The sequence below is a fragment of the Anser anser genome (assembly GCF_964211835.1).
Source record: "Anser anser genome assembly, chromosome: 15".
NCBI lineage: Eukaryota > Metazoa > Chordata > Aves > Anseriformes > Anatidae > Anser > Anser anser.
Genome location: NC_139736.1, coordinates 4,032,780 through 4,056,785, shown reverse-complemented (window position 1 = coordinate 4,056,785; position 24,006 = coordinate 4,032,780). Strand labels below are relative to the sequence as shown.

The following is a 24,006-nucleotide window of genomic DNA, read 5'->3' as shown; positions in this document are numbered from 1 at the left end:
CAGGAACATCAGAAAACAGTGCTCTCGTCTTTGCATTTTATCAAATGAAGTAATGGCCAGCCTTTTTTTTTTTTTTTTCCTTCACACAAGGAGAGCTTTTCTGCACAGCGTACATCAGATAGTCACAGAATACTAATTCTTGACTGCATAGAAAGCCCTTCCCCGTCTCAGTCACTCAAACTGGATCCTTTTGATATGAAAATGCTACTAAACCAACAGTCCTGCAGTCAATACCGAGACATCCACGCCCCTCTTCACTCCTTGCATAAAAACCACATGCAAAAAAAAAACAAAAAACAATCCAGAGCAAATTAGGATCAGATTCCTTCCCCTAACACAGAAGGGGGGCACAACTGCTGATTTTCTACCGTGTTTTGCCAAAAAGAAAACACATTCAGATGAATTTGGCTATTCTGAGGCGCAGGAGCCACCTGTCTGAAAGCAGCAAAGCCGAGTTCCTAAACCAGCTTTATTCCACTCAAAAGTGGGATGCCCCAACTCCCACCACCAAGTATTTGAGACCCCTTCCTCGCATCCAGTTGGGCTCCGAAGCTCAGTAATTCTCAGCAAAAATGAAAAAAAAAATTTAAAAAAAATAAAAATCAACTCATACAGCCCTTTGTGTTAAACTAAACAGAGCTGGCTGAGCAGAGAGGATCTCGCCTGGGCAGGTAGGTAGAAAAACAGGCAGAAAATGGGGGAATTTTGCAGGAAAATCCCTCCACAACCTGCCCCACACGACCGCCGCGCAGCACGCTTCTCCTTCAGCACGTGAGGACTCCTCTTCCACAGCAGCCAGCATGGGCTCTGCAGACACGAGGGCACAGGGGTATCAAGCTGCTACCGTATTTCAAACGCACCAAGGTGAAACAGATTTAAAAGCCACGATGAAAGCGGCTATTACTCATGCCACGGAAAACGCGCGATCCAATAATGCAGCCGGCAGTTATTCTAACCTCCTTCAAATACACGCTGTCACACTACGGAAAGACGACCGAAGATAGCCTCTCGTCAGCATTTTTACCAAAACGCTTATATTTTTATCTGCATGAGATTCAATTTTCAGCCTGAGAAAAAAAAAAAAAGAACATTTTAACACATTCCCAGCCTGCACCCACAGCTCTCTCCTCCTCCACCTCTCGCAGCGAGGGCAGCTCTCGTTAGCTCTGCTCTACATGCACAGCGCAGCCCGGCTCCTCTTCCTCCTGATTTCCCAAGAGACGAAAACCACCGAATGAAACAAACCCAGCACACGTCTGGGGCTTCTCTCCAAATCCACACACTTCTAAACTAAGTCCCCAGATTTATCTTCCTGGTGGCAAATAAGCTGCTGGTCCTCTATGGCCAACTGCATGGCTTCTTGGCAAGACTCATGATGCCCGTATGTAATCTGAAGCTGGAGTTTTACTCTTCTTGTACCCAAACTACGTGCAGGCTTAAAATGAAGCATACACAGATGCTTTAGACAACCTAAGTCTCAATTCTTTCTCCTGAAAAAAAAAAAAAAAGGGACAAAAAACATTCCAAAATACTGTTTTAAACTGTAATTCTGTAAACACCGAGCAAGGGTGAGGAAAAAATATTCGAGGTTAAAGATCGCTTTTCTGACATTTTTAAGAGCATGTATATGCGTGTATATACCCACACATGCAACCACACACACACACACAATTCCACGGCCAAAACAAACAAAAGACGTATTTAAATGCTATTGGAACCAGATGAACTGGAGTCAAAGACGACTTTTTTTTTTTTTTCCAAAATTTTTACCTGCATTAAATTCAGAACCAAAACCAAATTAAAAATGCTAAACTTTCTCACTGCTTTTAACAGCTAAGCCACCGTGGCATTTTGCTGTAGGAGAGGCATAAATGAAGATGAACAGAAACTGGTTAAGCAATTTGGTTTTTAAAGACTGATGTAAACAAGGCGGATCGAGGAGGGTATGAAGAGGGAAGGTTTGGGAAGGAGGGGGGGGGGGTTGTAAAAACACACTTAAAAGAGTCATTTCACATCGTAAAAAAAATAGCATGATTTTTTTATAACACCAAGCAGGCCTACAGCATACAAAGCAGGCTAAGTACAGGCAGACTTTAGACAGCTACTGGGTCCTTGACATCTGATTTGTAATGGTCTGTCCAGATTCTGGAGATTGCTTATTTTTGAATTCCCAATTTAAGACTGTATTTTGTCAAGCAAACCAATTCTCATAATTTGAAGATTTTTTTCCCCCCATACGTGCTGCGCTGCTGACTCCAGAAGTACTTAAAAACAACATAAAATATTACAACTATTGCATGGGATTGGCTGTATGGCGAAATAAGTTATCCCCCACTGTTTTGTCCGCTGGGGTAAAATCATCCTCCGGGTCAAGGAAAGGGGGGCAGGAAAAAGGTACTAATTTCTTAAGGAAAACAGACATTGACGAGGACGAAATGTAGGTCTTTGGTCCTGGGAAGTTCATGGCATTCGTTACCTATCCTGATGGCCTTCAGAGGTCCTATGCAGCTTTAGGCTGCACTAGCGGTTTCCCCTTCAAGGTCACCGGATGAAACACCACAAGCTCTGTCCATTATCAAAACAGCAACGCTGTGTTTGGTCTGCAAGAAAGCAGTATGTCCTACCTCTTCTATATCACAGCAGACGAAAACAAGTTCTCCTGCAGTTACTAATCCCCTATCTGACACAGACAGTGGTAGGGACACGGCCACCCACTACCCTAATACCCAAACAGTCTGCTTTGTGGCCCAGAAACCTTTAAGTGCATAACCTTTGCAATGCTTCTCTGTCTTGGATCCATCCGTAAAACCTTTCATTTTGCTGGGATAAAGGGGTTCCCCAAAAGAAAGTCTGCAAAGAGTAAAGCAGTTCTGGAGTCCTCAAACACAGACACTCAAGCAAATCTTCCATGCAAAACTATTCATGGATAGAGGAAAGTCAAAAGTGGACAGCAATCATCTTCAAAATTAAAATAACCGAGAGAATGCAAAGAACTACGTGTCATTATTCACGGAGGTAACATCGAAACATCTGAGGCTGACAGATGACATAAAGAAAAGTTATTTTGCCTACCTACATAACAATGGTCAAGGTTCAGGTTCATGGCTAGTGACCCTCGCTGAGAAGTGTCTGCCCTACAACCAGCCAACCACTTTGCTTCTTTAGTGCAGCGTGAGAGCAAATGCAAGAGACCGACACAGACATTCAAAGCATCATGGATAGGGGCAGGGGTGAAAGGGTTGGTCAAGCAGCTGCAAGGAGAAAGCGAGCACTTCTAGAAAAGCTGAGGTTATTAATTGGTTTAGTATCAGGGAAAGCCATTAGAAACCCTATTACCCAAATATCCCTTCAAGTAATGCTTCTGAGAAAGAGCTATAAACCAAAAATAAATAAATAAATAAAAAATCATTTGCAGAAAAAACAAAACTGTAATCAATAATCCCTCCCGGCCTCCCTCTCCATGCCCACCTCCCACCCCAGGAGGTTTTGCATCTTTGGTTTCCCCACCTTTAAATGACACCTCAGAAGGATTTACAATGCATTTTCCCATTTGTTCCAGATTCCCCAACCTCCTCCCATATCCCCTCCCCTCCCAAGACTTTATCCCATAAAACTGGGATAGGTTTTTTTTTTTCTTTTCTTTTAAAAAAGCAGACAGGTTATTTGAAAAATAGACAAAGCCAATTAGGGACAAGTTACCTATCTGCTTACCTGGAGCAAAACCAAAAAGCAAACCCCCCCGAAAATCAAAAACATAGCACCTAAAAGGGACTGATATCCTCAAAATTTCCAACAGTAGCAAAATAAACAAAGAAAAGATGTAGAAAGGAACAGGGAAGGGATATCAAGCTGAACGGAAGTTAACACACATTCTTTGTGGAAATGTGGCAATCTCACCATTACATGAAATCCACTATCCCCAGAACATTTTGGGTTCTCTAAGGAATAAATTTAATTTCTTTGAAACATATTTTTGTTTTTTCTTTTAGATGCATCAGTGGGTCCAGCCCAGAATCAAATCAAACCAAATCAGCATTCTGTATCTTTCTGCTGTGTTTGATTTTTTTATCTTAAATTTTCTTTGGAGGATGGGTTTGGAGGGAAGAAAAAACAAACAGGTGCATGGAGGAGATTAAGACCAAAACCTAAGAAAAACAAAACCAAAGCAAAACTATCCAGCCCCATTTTCAATTAACAACTGTCTGAGCAGTGTGAAATACTAAAAGGCTTCTGCTGGGCTACATTCAGATCTGCCATGTAACTTAATGATAACAACTGGGGATGCTCTTGCTTAGCATTCAGCCCAGATGAGCCACTTTCTTTTGGGAGCCGAGGGCTCATTAAAATGACCTTTCCCCATGATTATTATTTAATGAGTGCGCTCTAAAACAGAACCCCCTTGTGTCTCTGGAGGAAAAGTCTCAAGTAATCTCCTTTCCCACTGAAGTACTAATGACAGGCTGACAAAAAAAAGCTGTAATAAAAAAATATTGGGGTGAGGGTAGGGGATGGAAACCATAGACTCAAATTTAATGCAGTAATTGCCACATCCTTGAGCACTATGGGTTACGTCCAGGCATCTGAAAAAATTTACCACCCAAAAGGGGCATAAAAACTTGCCGTATACATTTTGAAAAGTGAAGAAAAAAAAATCTCTGGCTCTCGAATAATGGGGACCTTACACACAGCAGCCTGCAGCAGCAGCAATAAAGACCGAGTTCCTTCACGTTTATCTGCCTGCCTTGAGAGAGTCTATCAAAAGGGGAAACAAGTTGAAAAAAAAAAAAAGAAAAAACAAACAACAAAAAAACCACTTAAGATGAACAAAATAAAAATGAAATTAAAGGAGTGGGGGGTGGGAGAGAGGCCTAGGCTTTATTTGGACAAAGGCAGCGAGCGACAATTGCTAGCAGGGATATTTGAATAATAGAGAGTACCCAGACTAGGTTAATTCCAGTTCTACTCATGGGGAGTGGGAGCAGGAGGGGGATGCAGAGCAGGATGAAGTGAAGCGGCAACCTAATCGCCTGATAAGAGACACAGCAAGAGAGACAAGGTACACAGGTTTAGTTAAAAATGAACTTGATATGTTTAATAAAGCTTGGTATACCAAATTGCAGTACAAACATCAAGTCACACGGCCACACAACAGTATCCCGGTATTAAAAAAAAATAGAAAAGAAAAAGAAAAGTAACTAAAAAAAATTAAAAAGGCTTCTTCCAAACTGCTACAAGGCCCATGCCAAAATAAAATAATAAGAAATAAAATAATAATAATAACAGTAATAATAATAATAATAATAATATAATGGTGGTGGTGGCAGCAAGGAAGAAAGTGAGGGAAAAACTGAAGGGAAGGAAAGGAACAGGAAAGCAGGGAGAGGTGGACACTAAAACCCAGTTGATATAAAAGCTCTAAAAGAGCCAGCCAGTAATAATATCACAATGATACAAGTACAAAAAGATAAAAAATAAACGTCGGGCTGATAAAGCAGGCTACGCTGCCAAGAACAAAGATGGCCGCCCTGGCTCCGACCATCAAAATGGCTGACCCCAGCCCGCCAGGCCCCTACTCACCCCCCACCCGCCCACTCCCCCGCAGCCATGGCGGAGGGTGCGTTTGCTATATGCTAGTAACCTTGATCAAACGAGTCCTCCGAGGAGTCGCTGAAGGAAGATCCTGCCTCGGCCTCCCGCAGCAGCAGGCAGAAGGGCTGCTTCCGACCCACCGCCACCTTGGGCTTCAGCGGCCGCCCGGCCGCCGTGCTGCGGGGGGCTGCCTTGGGGCCGCCGGCCGCCCGGCCACCCTTCCTGGCCGCCGTGCTGTAGAGGCCGGGTGGCCGGGGTTTGGGGGCGGATGGGGGCTGTGCCGGCCACTCGTCCCTCAGGGATCCCTCCTCCTCCGAGTCTGTATCTGCAGTCAAAGCAGGCGGGAAGAACGTTACCTCAGAGAATGGGGTTGTATGTTTTCTTTTGAGGAGGGTAAAGGGCTGTTTTGGTGCATTTCTGCATGAAGAGGCTTTATACCAGGAGAGAAAAGTGCCTGCATGAAGGACTGTGTGCTGCCATGTCCTCCCTGCCAGGCCCTCCATCACCACAAGTCTCACATTCAACAAGCAGAAGCCAAAAAAAAAAAAAAACAAAACATAATTATGTATTTCCTTCTTTCAGTTACAAATAAACACTCTCCATCTAGGCCAAATGACCCCCTTTCTCCCTTATGGCAGAATCCAAGGGCTGTTTTCAGATCAGAAGAAAACCAAGGTAGATGTTTCCATCATGAAATGCGCACCGAAGGTGATGCCAATAAGTGGGCTCAAACTGAATCAGTCTCAACCATCATTATACTCCATCCTCTGACCTAAATCCTAACGGACCTAATTAAGTTTTCTACATAAACTGACTCTCTCGGAGAGTTTCTGACAGAGGCAGCCAGAGCAAGCCCAGCTGCTAAGGGGCATCAGGTCTAACTCCAAACCTGCCTCCTCAGACACTCAGCAACATGCAGTATAAAGTACACCAAAACACAGCAGGGATCGAGACTCCTTGGTTCACAAACCCCAACTTTACTCAGCTGCCCAGCTCTGCAGGAAGTGAGACGTTATCCAACGGTCCCTTTCCAGAATCTGATGAGTGGAACAAAAACATACGGTGCCCCTGGATACAACAGAAGCAGGTAGGAACGGTCACATCCCAGCTCACAAACACACCATTGACTCGGTGTTATGGACACAGACTGTTCCAGCCTGCGAGCAGCAGCAGATGTTCTCCAGTATCAGCCCTGATTGAGTATCACTCCCACCCCTGTCGTGTTGGATGTGGAGAAGAAGGAATGAGGGGTGGCAGTTTAGAAGGTCCAAAGCCCAAATACACAAAAGATTTTGTGAGTCCAACTTCCATTAAAACGTGTGGGAATGGGATACTCATCTCGCCTGCTGGATCTATGCCCAAGGTTTTCAGGACTGCAGCTAGAAAATCATGAGGTTAGGAGACACAAGCATTTGGCACCAGTCCCATTCTCCTCCTCCACAAGAGCAGCCCACCAGACACGGGAGGTGCTGCCATATGCTCGCCCTGCCTTCCCAAATCCATCACGCTTGAGTGACCAAATGACAGCCTAAGGCCCTTTCCCTGAACCTGCACACAGCTGAAAAACCGCGTATCAAAGCTGAGCCATTCCAGAGTCGGTTCCTCAGTAACAATAATCCTCCGCTCTGAGATTCATGTGGCGACAGGGGCACAGTCCTACACCAGGAGACTCACTGCAGAGAAGAGGACTCAGAGTGCAGCCCCCTTAGGTCTGGGAAGGAGTTTTTGATCTTGAAACCACAGCACCAAGTGCAAGGACACTGTGAAAGCTCCTTCTGCCAGCAAGGGTCTGTGCTTCCTCTCTGCCCTGCTTACCTCCCCCCCATTATCTCCAGAGCTCCCAGTTGAGGAGCCTTGGGTCGGTTTCTGGGAGCAAAGCACACAAAAGCATCACTGCTGGGTGGTTTGTACAGCACAACCAGCCAAAGGCTGTGTTCAAGTCCAGTGGACACAATGGCTCCTATTTTACCATGTAAATGGTTGATTTCATGCCAAACATTTGTTCGGTTGGAGAATCACTAGCTCATCATCTTCCCCATTAGTGAAATTGCTAAACTGGTCTTGCACTGCCACATACATTTGTTATGCATATGAATACCACATAAGAGTTGTAACATGGGACTTAAATAGCTGCAAGCAAAGGAAAAGATACATATGTAAGCGAGCTAAGACAATTAAACAACCAGGCCGCAGACCATAAACTCCAAGTCCTTCACGTGCTCTCTGCCCCAGTGTCTGCCTGAGCCATTAAAGACTCTTCTATGCCTGGTCCTATGACCTTCCCGATGCTACCTGAAGTTCAGATTTTTCCTTCTGTAATAGTGTCTGCTCACTTCCAGGAACCTTTGCCTTGGGTGCGCTTTGGGTGCCTCAGCACACAGGATGCCAGGGTGGAGATGAACCCTGACAAGACAAACGGGAAGTTTGTGCACAGCCAGCCAGGAACCGAGCCATGACACTGGGAAAAGGCAGCAGGATGCTTATAAACACCAGTGCCCCCAGCAGGTTTTGAGTTCTCTAGCTACCCGCAGAATATAATCCTACCCAAGTCACCGAGGGCCTCTAACGTGAACTGCTAACCACCTCCTGAGAGGAGAGGCTGTGAATACTCATCTGACAGGTAGATGGAGAGTGTCTACTCCCACTCAAAGCAAGGACATGAGTTTTTGACTTTTTTCCCCACTGACATTCAGAACAGCACAAGCCAGGAAGAAATGCAGTGATGTCTGCTACCTCTTGGATGGCAAGTTGCGTGAACATCTCTTGCTCACCCCAAAGATAAAGCAGCATTAATTAACCAATGTGTAATTCACTGTTCACCTGTGAGCAAGACTAGACCCATCTCCAAGACCACTTCCAAGAGGCCACAAACCCCCACCATAAGCTCCCACAACATATTACACCATAACAAGAGACAAACGGAGGATTACTTACTATAGGAGTAGCTGCTAACTTCAGATATTGCTGGTGAATGGGAAACCTTGAGCTGATTTTTGACTTTTAACCCCACCTCCATCTTCTTCATTTTGGCAGCCACTTTGTTTTTACCTTCCTTGGCCGTTTTCAATGACAGGCCCAGGTTCTTGGCCAGGCTCTTCTTCTCCTCCTTACTTGGCAGAGCCTCGTGAGGCGGCAGGTACCTGCTGCCACCTCCACCACTTTTCAGCTTCCCCCCAGAGCTGTCAGCAAACTTGAAGGGGGATTTGAGCTTGTCTTGTTTGGTGAGCGACAGGGCCTTGTCAAGCTTGCTGGCTAGCTGCTCCTGATCTGATGGTACCTTCTTTTTCTTAAGCTTTAACTGTCGAGGTGAAAGGAAGGGACTCAGGTTAATACAGAGCAGATATCATGGCAGACCACAGGGTTTTTAACTAGCCCTCATTTCAGTCTCTCGTGCTTGCCAATTATCAATGCCTCAAAAGGAAAATCTTAACTACCAGTTGCCCTAATACATCATGGTACTAGGGAGAAGTAGCAAACAGTGCAGCTTCACCATTATCGAGTACAAAGAATCTCAAGATTACCTCAGAAAAACTGCATTTTCTTCCAAAATAAATACATTCACAAATCAAAATGATTTGGAGTTCTCTTCTTCTCACCTCCTGGTTTTTAGGATTTATTTGGGTTGGTTTTATAAGCTTTTCTCTAAAGGATTAAAAATCTTCTTCACCCCAAATTCCAGCCAAATACAGATTTCCATGTAAGTAACCAGCTGCAGTGGCAGGGATGCCAAGAAGACCCAAATACCTCTTAGCAAGAGTATCAGCACCACTGCATTACAGCCAGGGCCGTTATACCCGTTCCTATTTTCTGCTCCTTGAAAAAAAGTAAATTTACTTTACACATGCTACAGCTAGATAACAGCAGCTGTAACTCAGTACTTTGCCTGTACGCATTTTGATTTCAGCAGCAGCTGAAAGCTCCAGTAAATACCTCATTGCTTCAACAGGAGCAGAAGAAGAACCTGCATTCAAAATAGCGAGCTCGCACTCCCTTGCTCAGAAAGTCAGTCCTCCACTGCTGCCTTCACAGCCAGAGGAATAAGGCAAACGCTCCTCTGAATTCAGAGCTAGTGCAACACTGCAATGCTCTGGCTGGCTCAAAGGTGCTCGCTTCTACCTATTACCAGACCTGCCCAACCTCCATACGCCAGTGCTAGCTTTTGTGAACACCCCTCCACTGCAGAAAGCCCTCCCTTGAGGAGCATCTGAACACAGGTGAATTGAGAGCAGATGCTGTAACATCAGGAGGAGTTATTCAGCACAAGCCAACGATGGCAAAATGGGAAAGGGCTGCTTTTGGCCCGTGGCTCTGCATTCCCCATGAGGGCACTGACCTCGTTTGAGAAGCTGGGAGCCACATCGTGCTCTTCCCAGCTCTGATTCCTTGCTTTCATCTTGCCACTGCTGCTCTCCACATCCTCGTCCTCCTCTGGGAGGGCCCCCTTGTGCCTCTTCTTCATGCCCTCGCCAGTCTCAGAGTCTTCGGAGAGCAACAAGGACTTGCTCAGTCTGCAAGCCAAGCACAGGATGGGTCAAGGTGGGGGGGGCTTTCTTCCCTGTGATCCCCTCCAAGCTCAAAAGTGAGGTTAAATGTCTCCTAGGACAGCAGGGATCCTCAACGGGAGCCAAATCCACTGTGAAGTGACAGCGGTTTGGACAAAGTGAGGGCCTGCCTCTTGTTTTCCACCAAACAGAGCCAAGGAGCCCTCCTTGCACACTCCTGGCCACCGGCACAGATGAGGTGCCTGAAATCAGAGATCTGCAAGACGGCCCCTGAAAGGAAGTGTCTGGAGTAACAGCCACTGAAAAAGTGCCCAATTTGGTACGGATCAGCAGGGGGAAGGCTAGACAAGTGAGCTGGCCCGTAGGTCTTTTCCCACCTCTGTTTTCACGGACTCTGTAGGTGCGGAGACGCCCGGGGAGGTGCCACACCGCCTGGGCACCAGGCTGCTCAGGTAGGAGCGAGGAGGTGGGAAGGATCCACCACGCAGGGAAGCATGGAGGGACAAGGGCACCGTGAGGACCAACCTGCTCAGAGGACAGGCAATCCACTTTACAAGCCTGGCCCCAGCATGAGAGGCATTTACAGTGTGTGGTTTTGGTCTCTCCAGGATTTGGGGGGGGTGGGGGTGGGAAAGGAGAGGATAAATAAATAATAAAAATAAAAAAAATAAAAAAGTTATGTAGGTGAGACTAGAAGCACATCTTTCACTGCTCCCCAGCTGTCTCCAGAAGCTATTTCATGGATGGAGAGATCCGTCAACACCTCAAGACCTCTACCAAGCCTCCATTAAAAGCTCCCTCACACGACCTCCTTCACTCTAAGCCTGCTGCCCACGTCAACACAGCCTCCTCAGCTTCCAGGCATCTCCCCTCCCCTCTGTCCAACACGAAAACCAACACCTCAGGCCCTGGGCACTGGCTGAGGGTGCGCTCTCACCTCCCACGCCAGGTCTCTCTAGCATTCCTGCAGCGTGGGGACGTGCACACACAACACGCTCATGCACGCACACATGCACAACTCCAGCCACCTCCGGGCGCCTCCAGCCTGTCCAGCCATCCAAACAAGAGGAGCAAAACACAGAGCCACCGAGAGAACAGATCTTCAAAGGCACGTGGTCAGTGGGAGCTGGGCACCTGAGTCTAATTTGTAGTCCTGAAAGGATGTTTGCAAAAATACGTAGCACCCAAGGAGGCAGCTGAGAGATGCCTTCCTTTTGGAGAGGCTTGGCCATCTACGGGTGGTTGGATGGCCAGTGGTGTTGTGATCCACACACCCAAACAAGAGCAGTTGGACTTGCAAAAGAGAAAAAAGCAGGAGAGAGAATGACCCAGACAATCGAAGGAGAGAGGTCAGGCCAAACCAACTCCCACTGATGGAAGGCACAGGAGATGAAGACAGAAGAAACACAGCAGAAAGGCCCGAGAAAGCAGATAACCTAGCCCTGGTCCTTCCCTTTTTTTGACACCAGCATCTCTGCAACTAGCTCTGCGGCACCTGCTCTCCCGACAGCACACGAGGACGCTCCCCATCACCAAGAGCTCACCTCCAGGCCCAGCCGGCTGCCCCGTTACCATCTCACCGCAGCTCTGCTCTGCCTGCCCTGCCTGCACCCAGCACCACAGCCGCGTGCTCTCCCCACGGGGATGGAGGAGGCCAGCACCGTGCTCCCACCGCAACGACACCCTCGCGTTAAACAACACCGCTGCTGCCAGCAGCCAGCCTGCCAACACGTCGCCCCCACTGCATCCGAGATGCTCTCCCCAAAAGTGCGACCCTGTGCAGCGACCCTGCCATTTTCCCGGCTTCCCCAATTTCCAGCCTTACTTTCCACTCTTGCTGTCACTCTTCCCTCTCTCCTTAATGGGCGACAGAGCGCTTGATCCAAGTTTCCTCTTCCTGGGCCTTCCAGGGCCTCTTCTCGCCAAGCTTCTACTTTTCTCGTCATGCTTTTCCCTTTAAAAAAACCACACGCTTCACTGTTAACCAAGGCAACAACGAAAAAAAAAAAAAAAGCAAAGGAAAAAAAAATATCGAATTTTGCAACCAAAAAAGCAAAACAAGAGAAAAAATAAAGCAAACAAATCCAAAAAAAATAAAGGGAAAAAAAAAAATTGAAAGCAAGCAAGAACGGGAGCCAACCCAGAACCTTCGCCTGTCACCGAACTGCTAAACTGAGCTGCTGAAGCCAAGGTTGTCTCTAATACGGTCTCCCAGCTGCATTCACCAGTGCTCAGGTTGCTGTGTCACATAGCCTAGGAGTGTGTTGTGCAAAGCTCTGGCGAGCCATACCGCGAGGAGAGGAAATGGAGGGACGGAGGGCTGTTTTCTCTCCGGGACCAAGAGGCAGTGAAAGTGCCCAGCTGGAAAAAAAAAGACGGGGTGAACAGCCTGCGACTTACTCGGAGTCCCGGCGCCGCTGCAGCTTCACCAGCTCCCGCTGCTTCTCCTTGTACCGCCGCTGCAGCTCCGCCAGCCTCATCCTGTAGTCCAGCTCCATCGCGTCCATGTTCTCGATGGCCGATTTGATGGAGTACATCTGGGGTGCGGAGGAGAAGGTCAGGGCACGACGTCCTGGCCCCCATCTAGTCTGGGGTGGCGCACCCCGGGGGTGACCTTGCAGCAGCCAAGATCTGCAGCCTGGCAGGGACACCCTCCGTGCTTACAGGGGAGCACAGCACCCTCGCCCCTACCCCAGAGCTGTACCAGAGCAAAACCAGCCAAGCAAAGATGCTCTGTGGCTTGTGCATGGGATGGTAAGAGCTTTGAGGGACAGCAACCCTGGGAAATAGCCTACAGCATAACATACACCCACGGAGTCTCTTCTCCCTTATTTAAAAAGGCACATCAAAATATTCCCTGTTTTGGAACATTTACTCGCTGGGTACAAAATAATTTGTCAGTCTCTCCCCCGGGGAAGAGTCAGGAAAGAAAAAGAAAGGAAAAATACCCTGCTGCCACTATCTTTGCTTATCCCCCCACCCCGCCAAAGTGCTAAGATACGAGTTCCTGCTGGCTCTGTATTACAGACACCCCTTCCAGGGCTGCGGAGGGCCCTGCTGAGATCAATGGTGGTGGTTCAGAAACAAGGGAGGAAGCTGGATGGCAGCTCCCTGACTCCTGCTCAGCTCCCAGCGCAGAGGGAAGTGAGAGCAGGCTTCGCTGGACGCACACGGGCGACGCGAGCCGGGTGCGAGCCGCGGCTGGCGGATGGATGCACTGCGGCTTTTCGGGCTGAGCCGCGCTAGGAGCTACTTACGGGCTCATCTTTCTTCTGCATCCAGCTGTATTTTTTGTTGGGATTCAGCTCTCGAGGCAGCCGGATGGTTTTCAGACTTTCCATAAAGGGGGTGGAAAGTACTTCCATGAGCATGTGGGTGCTGGCAGCCAGCAAACTCTCCAGCGTTGGCCGGACAGGGAAACTCTCTGGACCTGCTGGGAAGGACAGGGGGGGGAAAATAAAAGCTACAGAGGTTCATCCTGCAATAGCAGCCCCACAAGGAGAGGCTGATGCCCCTTTCTGGGCCATGGCAGCTCACGGAGCCTCCCTGATGCCCCCGACCCCCACTTGAGATCTCCCGTTGTACCCAGCCATAGCGCAACTGGCAGCTCCCACCACGACTCGCCTCAGGAAGTTACTGGAAGGTGAGATCTTTTCAGGACCTGCCAAGCTCTTGGAAAGCATCATCTCGAGCTACTGGGGCCTCCTGTGCCAAACCCCGACAGACTGCAGCCTCGGTGCCTGCCAGAAGGGTGTTACCCTGGCAGCTCCGAGCAAGTGGGGCTCCGTTTCCGCTACGCATACCACAAGCTGTCTAGACACGGAGAGGGCCTTTGGAAGGGGGAAGCAGTCCAGAAGCCGCTTGCACCTCGGCCTACTGCAACAAAATCCTTACTCCGACTCCTTCCAAAGTGCCAGCCCCTCCTGAATTTCGGGGCATCGCTCCTTGCTGCATGGCTGAGGGTGCGAGAGACCCCACCCGGGCCTCTGTACGCAGAGCGCAGGCAGACCCGACCTAGCCCAAGGCCAGACCGTGCTCTCACGACTTACTTTGCATTTCTTGCTTCCGTTTCTCCAGCTCCATCTCGGCGATTTCACTCAGCAGAGTGATCCCCTGCAGGAAGGAGTGCTCCAAGGCCTGCTCAGGTAACACCTCCATCTTCACCTGGGATGGGGCGACGCTGGCAGTAGTCAACAAGGAACAAGCCTGAGGCATTTCCGTGGCGGCCACCAGAGCGTTCATCCCAGCCAGCGGGTCGCCCGGCTTGATGTCCAGAGCTGGCATTTGGCAAGAGATCGCCTCGTCCGTGTAGGAGGGGATCTCCGGCCCCTGCTCCCCCTCCTCAGGGGGCAGGCTGGGGAACTCCCTGCCGCAGGGCACGTCGGCGCTCTGCAGATCCATGGCTACAGAGGCCTCCTCCCGCTGCGGCGTCAAGTCCATCTCGGGCGGCTCGGCCTCCGCGTGCACGAGCGAGCCGTCGTAGTCCATGTGCACGGAGCAGCTTTCTGCTCCGCTCCCCGTCTCTGCCGGAGCCTCTGCTTCTGCGGGGCAGGCCACGACCTGGTAAGGAGGTGGGCAGCTCTGGAGGTCCTCCTGGTCCTGCTCCATAGCACCCAGGGCTTCGCCTTGATGCAGGAGGAGGTTGCAGTTGTCCACGTTCTGCACCGGGACGGCTGCGGAGGCGGCAATGTTCAGAGCCCCCATGTCCTGCTCGCAGATGCCTTCTTGGCTTTCCTCCATCTGCACTTCCGATTTCACCCGCTCTTCCAAGGACTCCTCTTCTGCCGCCGCTTGGATGGGTTCTAGCATTTTGGACGGAGACAGGTGGATGGGTTTGACCTCTGGGGAAAGCTCCATGTGCTCGGAGCCTTCGGCAGGCAGCGGGACGTCAGGAGCCAGGCCGTCCGCATCGGACGCTGCGGTGGGCTGGAGGAGGTAGGGATAGTGTCTTCCGAAGGAGGGAGGCAGGGACTGGAATGGATATCCCGGGGGGATCTCTACAAGACATCAGGAGGGACAGGCTGTGTAACGGCCGGGTCTCCAAAGCAGCCCCTCTCTCACTAAGGCATAGAGAGGGGTTCCCTTTGCTTCCATCATCTCTCAGCTCTTCCTATTCTCACACGGTGGCTGCTTGGGCACCTCTCTCCCGGCCACGATGCCGCCCTCTGCCTCAGGCAGCAGCACCCCAGACGCCCCCTCTGCACCTCCCCAGCACGCTCCTGCAACTGGACCCCGCATCCTTCTCCCACGGAGACCTCAGCTCTGGAGGAACCAACCCAGGCTCGACCCAAGGGAAGAGGAGAGCCCTCAGCACCAGGTGCCCCTACAACCCCAGCATCGATCCCAGCCCACCGCACCACCCCGGCCCTTGCCTCTCCCCTGCCTTTCATAGAGGAGCGACGCGTTTTTTCTCTAGGGAAAGGGGTGGAAGCAGGAAAGAGCCGAGGAGAAACAGGGAGGCAGGCACGAACACACCGGGACTCTGCCAAAGCAGGGCTCTCTTACCTGGGAACAAGGCCTGAAACGGACCGGCAGCCTCTTTTTCCAGCTCCAGGTCTTTCTTCTCCACCGTCTCGGGCGCCTCTTCCTTTGGAGGGATGGCAGGGGCAGGGGGCGGAGAGGCGGGGGGCGGGCTGGAAGGATGGGAGCTGGGGGTGGCGGGGTAGGAGTAGGCTGGCTGCGAAGGTGGCTCCTCCATCTTTTGGATCACCTCAGCTTTGAGCACAGACACGGGTGAGGCCCTGGGAGAGAGGGGAGGTGGACTCACAGCCTTGCTGTAGGACGTGGAGGCGTTGGGAGACAGCACAGGAGGTTTTCGGTGCACCAGTCCCGGGGCAGAGGAGGAAAGGCCTGATTTGGCACTGTCCAGGCTCCGCTTCGTCACCTTCTCTTCCATATCCGCCCGCTGCTCGGTTGCCTTCAACCTCTCCTGCGACGAGAACAGAGCAAAACTCAGCACGGCATCTCCGCCTGCTCCTGGAAAGCGGCACAGGCCCACCGCCAAACGAGGCCAAAACCTCGTCGTATCAAATACGGACTGCAATAAAACACACGCTCCCGACTGCGACACCATCTTAATGCCAATCTGATGGAGGGCGGCACTGCTCTCAAACTAGCGCTTCCCAAGTGCCAGGGCGAGAAGAGTTCAGGTGTTCAGAGCTAGGAAAGGTCTCCTGAAACACCTGAACGACGATCTGCTAGGATGCATCTGCAGGAACAGATGTAGATTCCTCATCGTGAGGTCTGTAACAGTTTTCTTTATGAAGCCCCAGCTCCAGGAGCCACGTGAAGGGCGTCTCAGCTTTCAATCACAACCAGAAAGAAGTGGTTTCTATTTCTAAGCCTCCAGACTGGCAAGCACACATGTAAAACGAAGGCCGAAAAACCAGATGACCGCTACAAAAAATTAACTGGGTGCAAAACACACCCAAACGAAACCTCCCGACTGCCAAAACTGCCTGGTGAATGGGAGCTGCCTCCAGGACCCAGATCGCTGCCAGCATCGCAGCTGCTCCTCTGGGCTGCCACAGGAGGTTTGTTTGGAGGGGACCAGGGATGAAACCACCCAGGTCAGAGACGATCCCAAGGTTGGAATAATGGCCATGCGCCACTGGGCAGCTCTCCTGACACCACTGCTCAAGGGCTTGATGCCAAACCCCTTTAAAACCCCCCCACCTCTGCAAGCTGCACTAAATGCCGCAGCTCCTGGGGACCAGGACTGGATTTCTCGGTGCGCCCCTGCCCTCGAGGCACCCCTGCCACACCTGCGTGGCTGTGCTCTCCCCCCCACCCCCAGACCCCCAAACTCGAGGCTCTTTTGCCTCCAAGCTGGAAGCTCCCGAGGACGTACCACGAGCTGGGCGCTCCTCTGTAGCTCCATGGCGTGGGCCGCTTGCTGCTGCAGGATGTACAGCTCGTGCTGCCGCAGCAGCTGCTGGTGGGAGAGCAGCTGGAGCTGGTGAGCGTGCTGCAGGGAGCTCCTGGTCGGGGGGTACATGGCGGGCCACAGCGGGGGTGCCCGGTCCATCAGCTCCGCTGGGGAAATGAGCAGAGGCACAGTCAAGGAGGCACGAGGACAGGGGCGGCTAGTGGGTTAGAGGATTCCGGGTTGCTCAGGGGAAGGGGATCTACCCCAGTCTCGCGGTGTGGGGATGCCGAACATCAAGCTATGCAAAAACACAGCCAGAAATGGAAAGCGTGCTGTCTTGCTCTCTGTAGCCCCACTCCCGCTGACGTGTAGGTCCTGGGGGTCTCTGACTTGCTTTGCTCTTTGTTCTCTTGCTTTGCTCTCTATTTGTTTCTATGACTCTAGGCAGCCTTGGCTTGCCCGTCCCTGGCTGATCCCAAGAGCAGATTCTCCTCACCGAAGAGCCAAACTCTACGAGGTCCTCCACACGATGAGAAGCCAGTGCAGAAGACGACACATTTCCATCTCCAAAACACACCTACCAAGAAGCTGGTTCACACCCACCCGAGAGCTGCAGCTGCTGGTCCCCACGGGTACGTACGTTCCCGTCTAGCCACCTCCAAAGCCACCTCCCCTCCTCGGGACTTACCGAAGTGCGGTAAGTGCTCGCTGGGGATCACGACAAGCTGCCCTGACTGCGGGTCTCTGGCAAACTGGTAGGCAGAAGGGAGGGCCCCCCCCATGGCCGGGGGGAAGCCTGGAGTCATGCCCTGGTGCAGGGAAGGGTGGCCGAGTCCTGGAAGAAGGAACAGCACGGTCACAACTCAAGGGACACAGGCAGCTCCTACCCATGCAAGAAGCCACCCACTGTTTGACAGCTCCGAAACGCCCCCTTCCCTATCCCCTACAGTCAACGAGCAGCCTCACCGGGCGCTCAGCGATACCCGGCAGCGGATCATAGCGGTGCGGGCACCCCGTGGACACGTCGCTGCCTCCAGGGCACTCACCGTAGGGGTGGCCGGCCAGCCACATGGAGGGGCTCCCCGTCCGGGGGAGCCAGGGGTGCGCGGCCAGGTGCGAAGCCGGGTCTGCAGACCAGCGCCCCGAGCCCGCCAGGGCCGGGCCTCCCGTCACCATCAGGTTGGAGTTCAAACCGTTGGTGGCGCAGCCGGAGGGATGTATCCGGGCGAAATCTGCCAGCTCCTTGCTCTCTCTGGTCACGGGGGAGGCAAGAGGGAGAAGGAAAGGCTCTGAGTGCTACAGGGCACTGGAGGAGCACAGGGGTACGGGCCAGCTTGCAGAACAAGCGCGGTCCTGAGCGTGGCTTGTGGCAGCCGTGGCTGGAGACCCCGTTGCCCTCCGAGCCTCACCTGAGCAGCTTCTCCTGATCCCGCTCCAGCCGCCCTGCCAGGAGGTGGCTGTCCCGGTGGCGGCTCCTCTCGTCCCCGCAGTCGTCTTCTGAGCGTCCGTGCCCTAGGAGACACCCAGCGCCATCAGAGGCGAGCAGCAGCCCAGGACAAGCTCTCCCTCCCCAGGACTACCAGGCTGAAGCCCCGGAGGACACGGCAGGGCCGCCTACGTGACCAAGACGCTCTCACAAAAGGGATTCCTGGGAGCACGTGGTGACACCTGGCTCGAGGTCCATATTTTCAAGCCATCCAGGGACCGACTCAACACCTCTGGCCACTCTCCCAGGACAGGAGAGCCTCCAGCCTAGGAGCAGCCAGACCAACAGGACCATTTTTGCCAAAGGACAGTGGTGGATTTCCCATCTCAGAAGGGGACAAGGCCCGGCTAAATCCCTGCATCAAACCACACGGTCATGCTGAGCACATCTCACAGGGGGGATTTCAGCTGTGCCTCTAAGAGGCTCCTTCTTCCTCATAAACCAGACTGGGTGTGCTCCAAAGCCCTGTCCCTCTGCAGCAGGCAGCAGCAACACGACAGATGCTGAGAAAAACAGCGGGCTGCACTCTGCAAACCAACCCCTTAGCGGGCATCTGCATCCCCCTCCCATGCCATGCAACAGGAAAGGGTCCGGTGAGGCAGGGGCACAGATGGCAGATGAGGGCAGGAGTCCAAAGAGGGGGCTGGATGTTTGGCTGGAGCAACGGCTCGTCCAGAATCCTAAAACACAGCCTGGCAGGGCATCAGCTGGGTCTGCGAAGGGAGGAAGGAGCACACCCTCAGCTGCTTCTTGCTGGCCCTGCTCGGACCAGGTATTGTGGCCCCTCTGATTTTATCCAAGGTCTCCAGCTGCTTGATTTTAGGCTTTTTCCCTAACTACTCTCTTGTACACACATTTCTTTCACATTTCCCTGTCCATGCTATGGTTGGGTGACCCCTAAATCCCAGCCCTGCTTGCAGCGAGCTGCCAGATGGTCTAAAGGGACACGCGGGGGTCCAGGAGGAAGGTGCTTGCTTCCCCCCAGCTCTGGGTGCTCCCCGACAGCACATCTCCTGCCTGGACGATGCTCTGCACCCTGCGGGGCTCGGTGGCCTCGCACGGCTGCACCCTGGCCCCCGGCTCTGGCATCTGGGTAAGGTTTGGCACAGGAGAAAGCCTCCCGTAACATCAAGTCCGCGCTGCTGACAGGCAGCCTTTTAAAGGAGGGCTCCGCTGTGTATTTCCACAAACCTGGACAGCCCGCGTTTTTTTGCTGTCAAGCCTCCAATTCCCTCAGCTTTTACTGTCAGAAGGAATCCAGGAACGAGACAACATCTCGCCCGGCTCCTCTCCCCAGGCTCCTGCCACGGGCTTCAGGCAGAAAGCAAAGATGCTTTAAACACCGGCACACACCTCTCCGTCCCAAAGGCCTTCCCAGGGTCAGCGGCCGTCCCCAGCCCGCCGCCAGCGGCTGCTCCTCTCTCTCCCATCCGTATTACTCGTGATCTGCTGTTTGCAGGCGGCTTTATCGCCCTGTCCTCACCCCCCCCACGCACGCACACCCTTTCTTATTCGTGCAGCTCCTCCCCAGCCCCTGCCCCGCTAGCGGGACGGTCCCTCTTCTGTACAGACCGCCGATTGTCCCGGCGGTGAATGATCATTCTGTCCGCATACACGAACATGACGCACGGCCCGCATAGAAAAATTCAATCAGTTATGCACAGAGGAAAGGCTCAGGCCCGTTTCCCTGACGACCGATGCCCGGCACTAAATACTTGCATTTTACTTGCCAAATGCTACAGATTAGCCAACCAAAGCCTGCTTTCTCCTTCTTAAAAGGTCTAAACATTCAAGCACCGTCCACTCAGCGCAAGCAAGCTAATGTTATTAGATGAATATCTCCTGGCACACAAAGTGGGGGGGGGGAGGCGTATGGGGGGGGCGAGAGGAGGAGAAAAGCAGTCTTGTGTTCTGTCTGAAAGCCAACTGCATCCCTTAGCAACAGGCCTGGGGGCCTGCCAGAATCCAGCCCTTGTTTGCAGCCTTTTAGTTCGGCTCAGTAAATTACATTTTAACGCAAGCCGGGAGGGTCTGGGCGATGGAAGGGCTGAACAAACAGCTCCCTGTGCTGCCCGCGAGGTCCTCGGGCGGCTCTCGAGGGCGACAGGAGGCGATGGGAACGCGGAGAGGGGCTCGGGAAAGAGGGGGGGTGAAGGTTTGGGAGAGGGGGGTGACGGGAGAAAAATGGGAAAAAAGGAAAGGCAGGGACCGCACGGCGGGCGGGACGCGGGCTGTCAGCTCCCACGGCGGGGAGCTCGCCGGCTGCCAGCTTTGGCACCGCTCCGTGCACTAACAGGAGTCAAACCCACAGACAGGGATTGCTGGAGGTGGACAGAGCTGGAAAAGGGGTGCTGGCAAGGAGTTTCCCTTCCTCCTTCCCGCCTGCATGGGTGGCTGAGGTCCCAGGCCCAGCCAGCAGCCTCTGACAGGGCCCAGCTTGGCTTCGCCGCAGCCTCGTGAAGCTCTGGGCTTCGGTTCAGCGCCGCTGTAGCTGATGGTCCACGGAGGAGCCAAACTGCATGCGGCAAACTCGTACCAGTGCCCCTGGAGCAGGGATGGTGCAGCCACAACTGCAGCCCAAGGACGGGGACAGGACCAGCACGAGGAGCCCCACTTTGCCGTGGTTTACAACAAAAACTTGGCCGGGAACAGGAAGCAAAGGGAGGTGACGATGCCCAACTCAGCTCGCGCCACGCAGCCTGCGTTGGGCTGCTCCACCCACCGAACAGATCCGCGCAAAGAGCCCCAGGACGGGTCTGGGGAACCCACCTTTGATGCTACTGAGGGACAGCGAGCGATCCCGGTCCGCCAGGCTGGGCGCCAGCTTGCTGCTGCTGCTGCTGCTGCTGCTGTTGTCCTTCTGCCGGGCCACGGCCACGGCGATGCCGACGGGCAAGTGCCTCACCTCCACCTCGCCCTGGGAGCTGATGCTCTCACGGCCGAAGGATTTGGCACTCTCGGGTCTCTCGGGATCCCTCTTCAGCTGCTTCGCCGGCTGCTGCGCCAGCAGCTGCTGCACTTTGGAGGTGCCCAGCTGCGAGGAGTCCAACTTCATGTTGCCCAAGCCGCCGAAGGGGCTTTTCTTGCCGCAGCTCTGCCGGGACGCGGTCTCCTTGGCAAAGCTGCCGCTGTACTTGATGAGGCTCTGCATGGCCGAGCCTTCGCCGTGGGACGTGGGGTGCAGGACGTCGGCAGCGCCCCGCGAGCCCACCACCGAGGAGCGCGGCAAGCCGCTGGGGTCCAGGTAGACCTTCTTGGCCTCCTCCTCGGCCCGGGTGACGTGGTTGTGCTGGGCGGCCAGCACGGCCATCTGCGTGGTGGCAAAGTTGCCCATCTCAAAGGGCTTCCACTTCTGCTCGGGCGGCTTCAGCTGCCCGTGGTCCAGGTGCTGCCGAGAGGAGTCCAAAGTGCCGTAGACCTTCGCCGCCTCCTTGGAGCCGGAGCGCTGGAAGCGGTCCCGCTCGCAGGGCCGATGCTCTGCCTCCGGACTCGGCTTCAGCAAGTCCTTGGAGGCCAGGAACTCCCTGCTCTCCGGAGAGCCCAGCCCCGGCCTGTTGAGGAAAGGCTCCGAAGCGACCTGCCTCTTCAGCGCCATGGAGTTGGCCCTGATCACCGAGCCCTTCTCCCTCAGCGCCTCCATCCTTTTGGCATCGCTGTGGCAAGAGAAGTCCTGGGACAAGAGCGTGCGGGAGGCATCCGCGAGGCACCGCTCCGTGGGCGACTGCAGCACCCCCACCTTGCCGAGGTCCTTGTCCTTCGCCTTGTTGTCGCGGGCCTGCGAGGCGATCTGGATGGGCCCGCTCCTCTCGTCGTAGGCCTCGACCGAAGGCACGAAGGTGGGGGCGATGACTTTGTGCTCCCTCCCCAGCTCCTTGGCCGGCGGGAAGATGGTGTACATGCTGGAATGGACGGGCTGCGGGGGGAATGTCGTGGCGGGCGTCATCTTCCCCGGCTGCGAGGGGTGCGGGGACGGGCAGCTGCAGGAGACGTGCAAAGCGCCCACCGAGGGCAGCAGGGGCTCGCCCCGCTTCAGCCGTTCGGCGTGGGCGTGCGCGGAAGGCCTCATGTTCTCGTCGTGCCGAGCGGGGTCCTTGGCGCAGCGGTCCTGCTCGGCGCCCAGGACCTTCAGCATGGGGTCCCCGCCGCCGTTGCAGTTGCTGAGGGACGAGCTCTGCAGCGGGTTCTTGGACTTGGGTTCCCCGCCGCCACCGCCGCCGCCCCGGTTTGGCAAGTGCTCGGCCAGGAAGGGCGAGAGGCGCTCGCCCACCTTCACCGCCTTCTCCACCACGCTCACCTTGCGGTCGCTGTCGGGCTTGGTGTCCTGCGTGAGGTCTACCACGCTGCGGGGCCGCGGCTCCTCCTTCGGCTTGCCCTCCTTCTTGGCGAAGGGCAGGGAGAGATCGCTCCGGCATCCCCGCTCCTTCCCGCCGGGGTCCTTCAGGCTTTCTTTCGAGCTCTTGTGCAGCTGCCCGAGGTCCTTCTCCCGGAGCAGGGTGCTCGGCGTGTGGCTGCCCGCCGTCCTCGAGAGGGGCGGCTGCGGGTGCAAAGCCGACTGGCCCGCGTGGCTGGACAGGTAGAAGCCATCTGCGGAGCAAAGGCAGACAAGATTACCAGGGCAGACAAGATTAGAAGAGACAGGGGAGCGGTGGCCAGCTGGGAGGGATCGGGTTTTGAGGATGTCTCAGCAGTGAGTCAAAGAGACCAGGAAGGACCAGGGCAGAGGAGATGGGGTAGGAACCTCTGCATGACCCAGGCGGGATGCGGGACAACCCCGTCCGCTGCACGCCGAGCCTTCTGCTGCAGCAGCATGCAGGAGCTGCAAGGCACAACCCGGCCACGTTCCCCGCAGCACAGCCATGTTCAAGACCTCAGTACTGCTAAAACCCAAGAAATATCCCTTGGCGATAACCCCAGGGGGTGCAGCTCTCCCCTCGATGTCCCCTATCCCAAAGATGTCGAGTGCTGTGGGGCGGACAAGGGGAAGGACAGGCAGGACCCCCGCTCACCTTTCTGCGACTCGAAGAGGCTGTGCTGACCCAGCTGGGCCAGCAGAGGACTGCCAGCGCTGGGGGGCTCGAGGTGGCTCAGGGGAATGTACGACGGGTAGAGCCCGTTAGGCAGATGGGAGAAGCCTGCAGGAAGACGGGAACAGAAGAGGGAAACATGTTTCAGCCACTCCGCGTTGGAACGAGCCCCGCAGGAGCGCAGACTGTTGGGGCTGGCGGTCCCTCGCGCGCCAGCAGCGGGGGCTGCAAGGAGGCACGTGGCACAGCAGGCAGGGCACAGCCTGTAATGGGGGGCACTGCTCGTGTCCCCCCCTTTTTGGCCACCCGCCTCGGGGTCCCCCAGCTCGCCCCTCGCCCAGCAGCACCCCTGAGGGACCCCAAGCCGGCAGCCGGTGCGCTGCGAATCCAGGGTGCTGCTTCCTGGGCACAGCCTGACTCCGCTGCAAGCGGGCCCCCCCAGCAACGTCCGCATGCGAATAACCAGCTGCAGCGCTGTGTTGGTGAAGGCAATCACAGTAATAGCGGTAATTAAAGCAGCTCTTGGCTACAGGCAGC

At 53.9% G+C, this 24,006-nt stretch overlaps 1 protein-coding gene across 1 annotated transcript in view; it reads right to left on the bottom strand.

Moving 5' to 3' along the window:
- The window catches only part of TNRC18 (trinucleotide repeat containing 18), a 50,239-nt gene that overhangs the window by 12,213 nt on the left and 14,020 nt on the right, over positions 1-24,006 (bottom strand). The window contains 14 exon segments of the mRNA XM_083800707.1: positions 5,639-5,914; positions 8,524-8,887; positions 9,923-10,097; positions 11,917-12,045; positions 12,492-12,628; positions 13,349-13,524; positions 14,141-15,088; positions 15,597-16,020; positions 16,942-17,126; positions 17,648-17,794; positions 18,006-18,211; positions 18,369-18,471; positions 21,215-23,029; positions 23,452-23,577. Coding sequence (XP_083656833.1) covers positions 5,639-5,914; positions 8,524-8,887; positions 9,923-10,097; positions 11,917-12,045; positions 12,492-12,628; positions 13,349-13,524; positions 14,141-15,088; positions 15,597-16,020; positions 16,942-17,126; positions 17,648-17,794; positions 18,006-18,211; positions 18,369-18,471; positions 21,215-23,029; positions 23,452-23,577 — 5,211 coding nt within the window.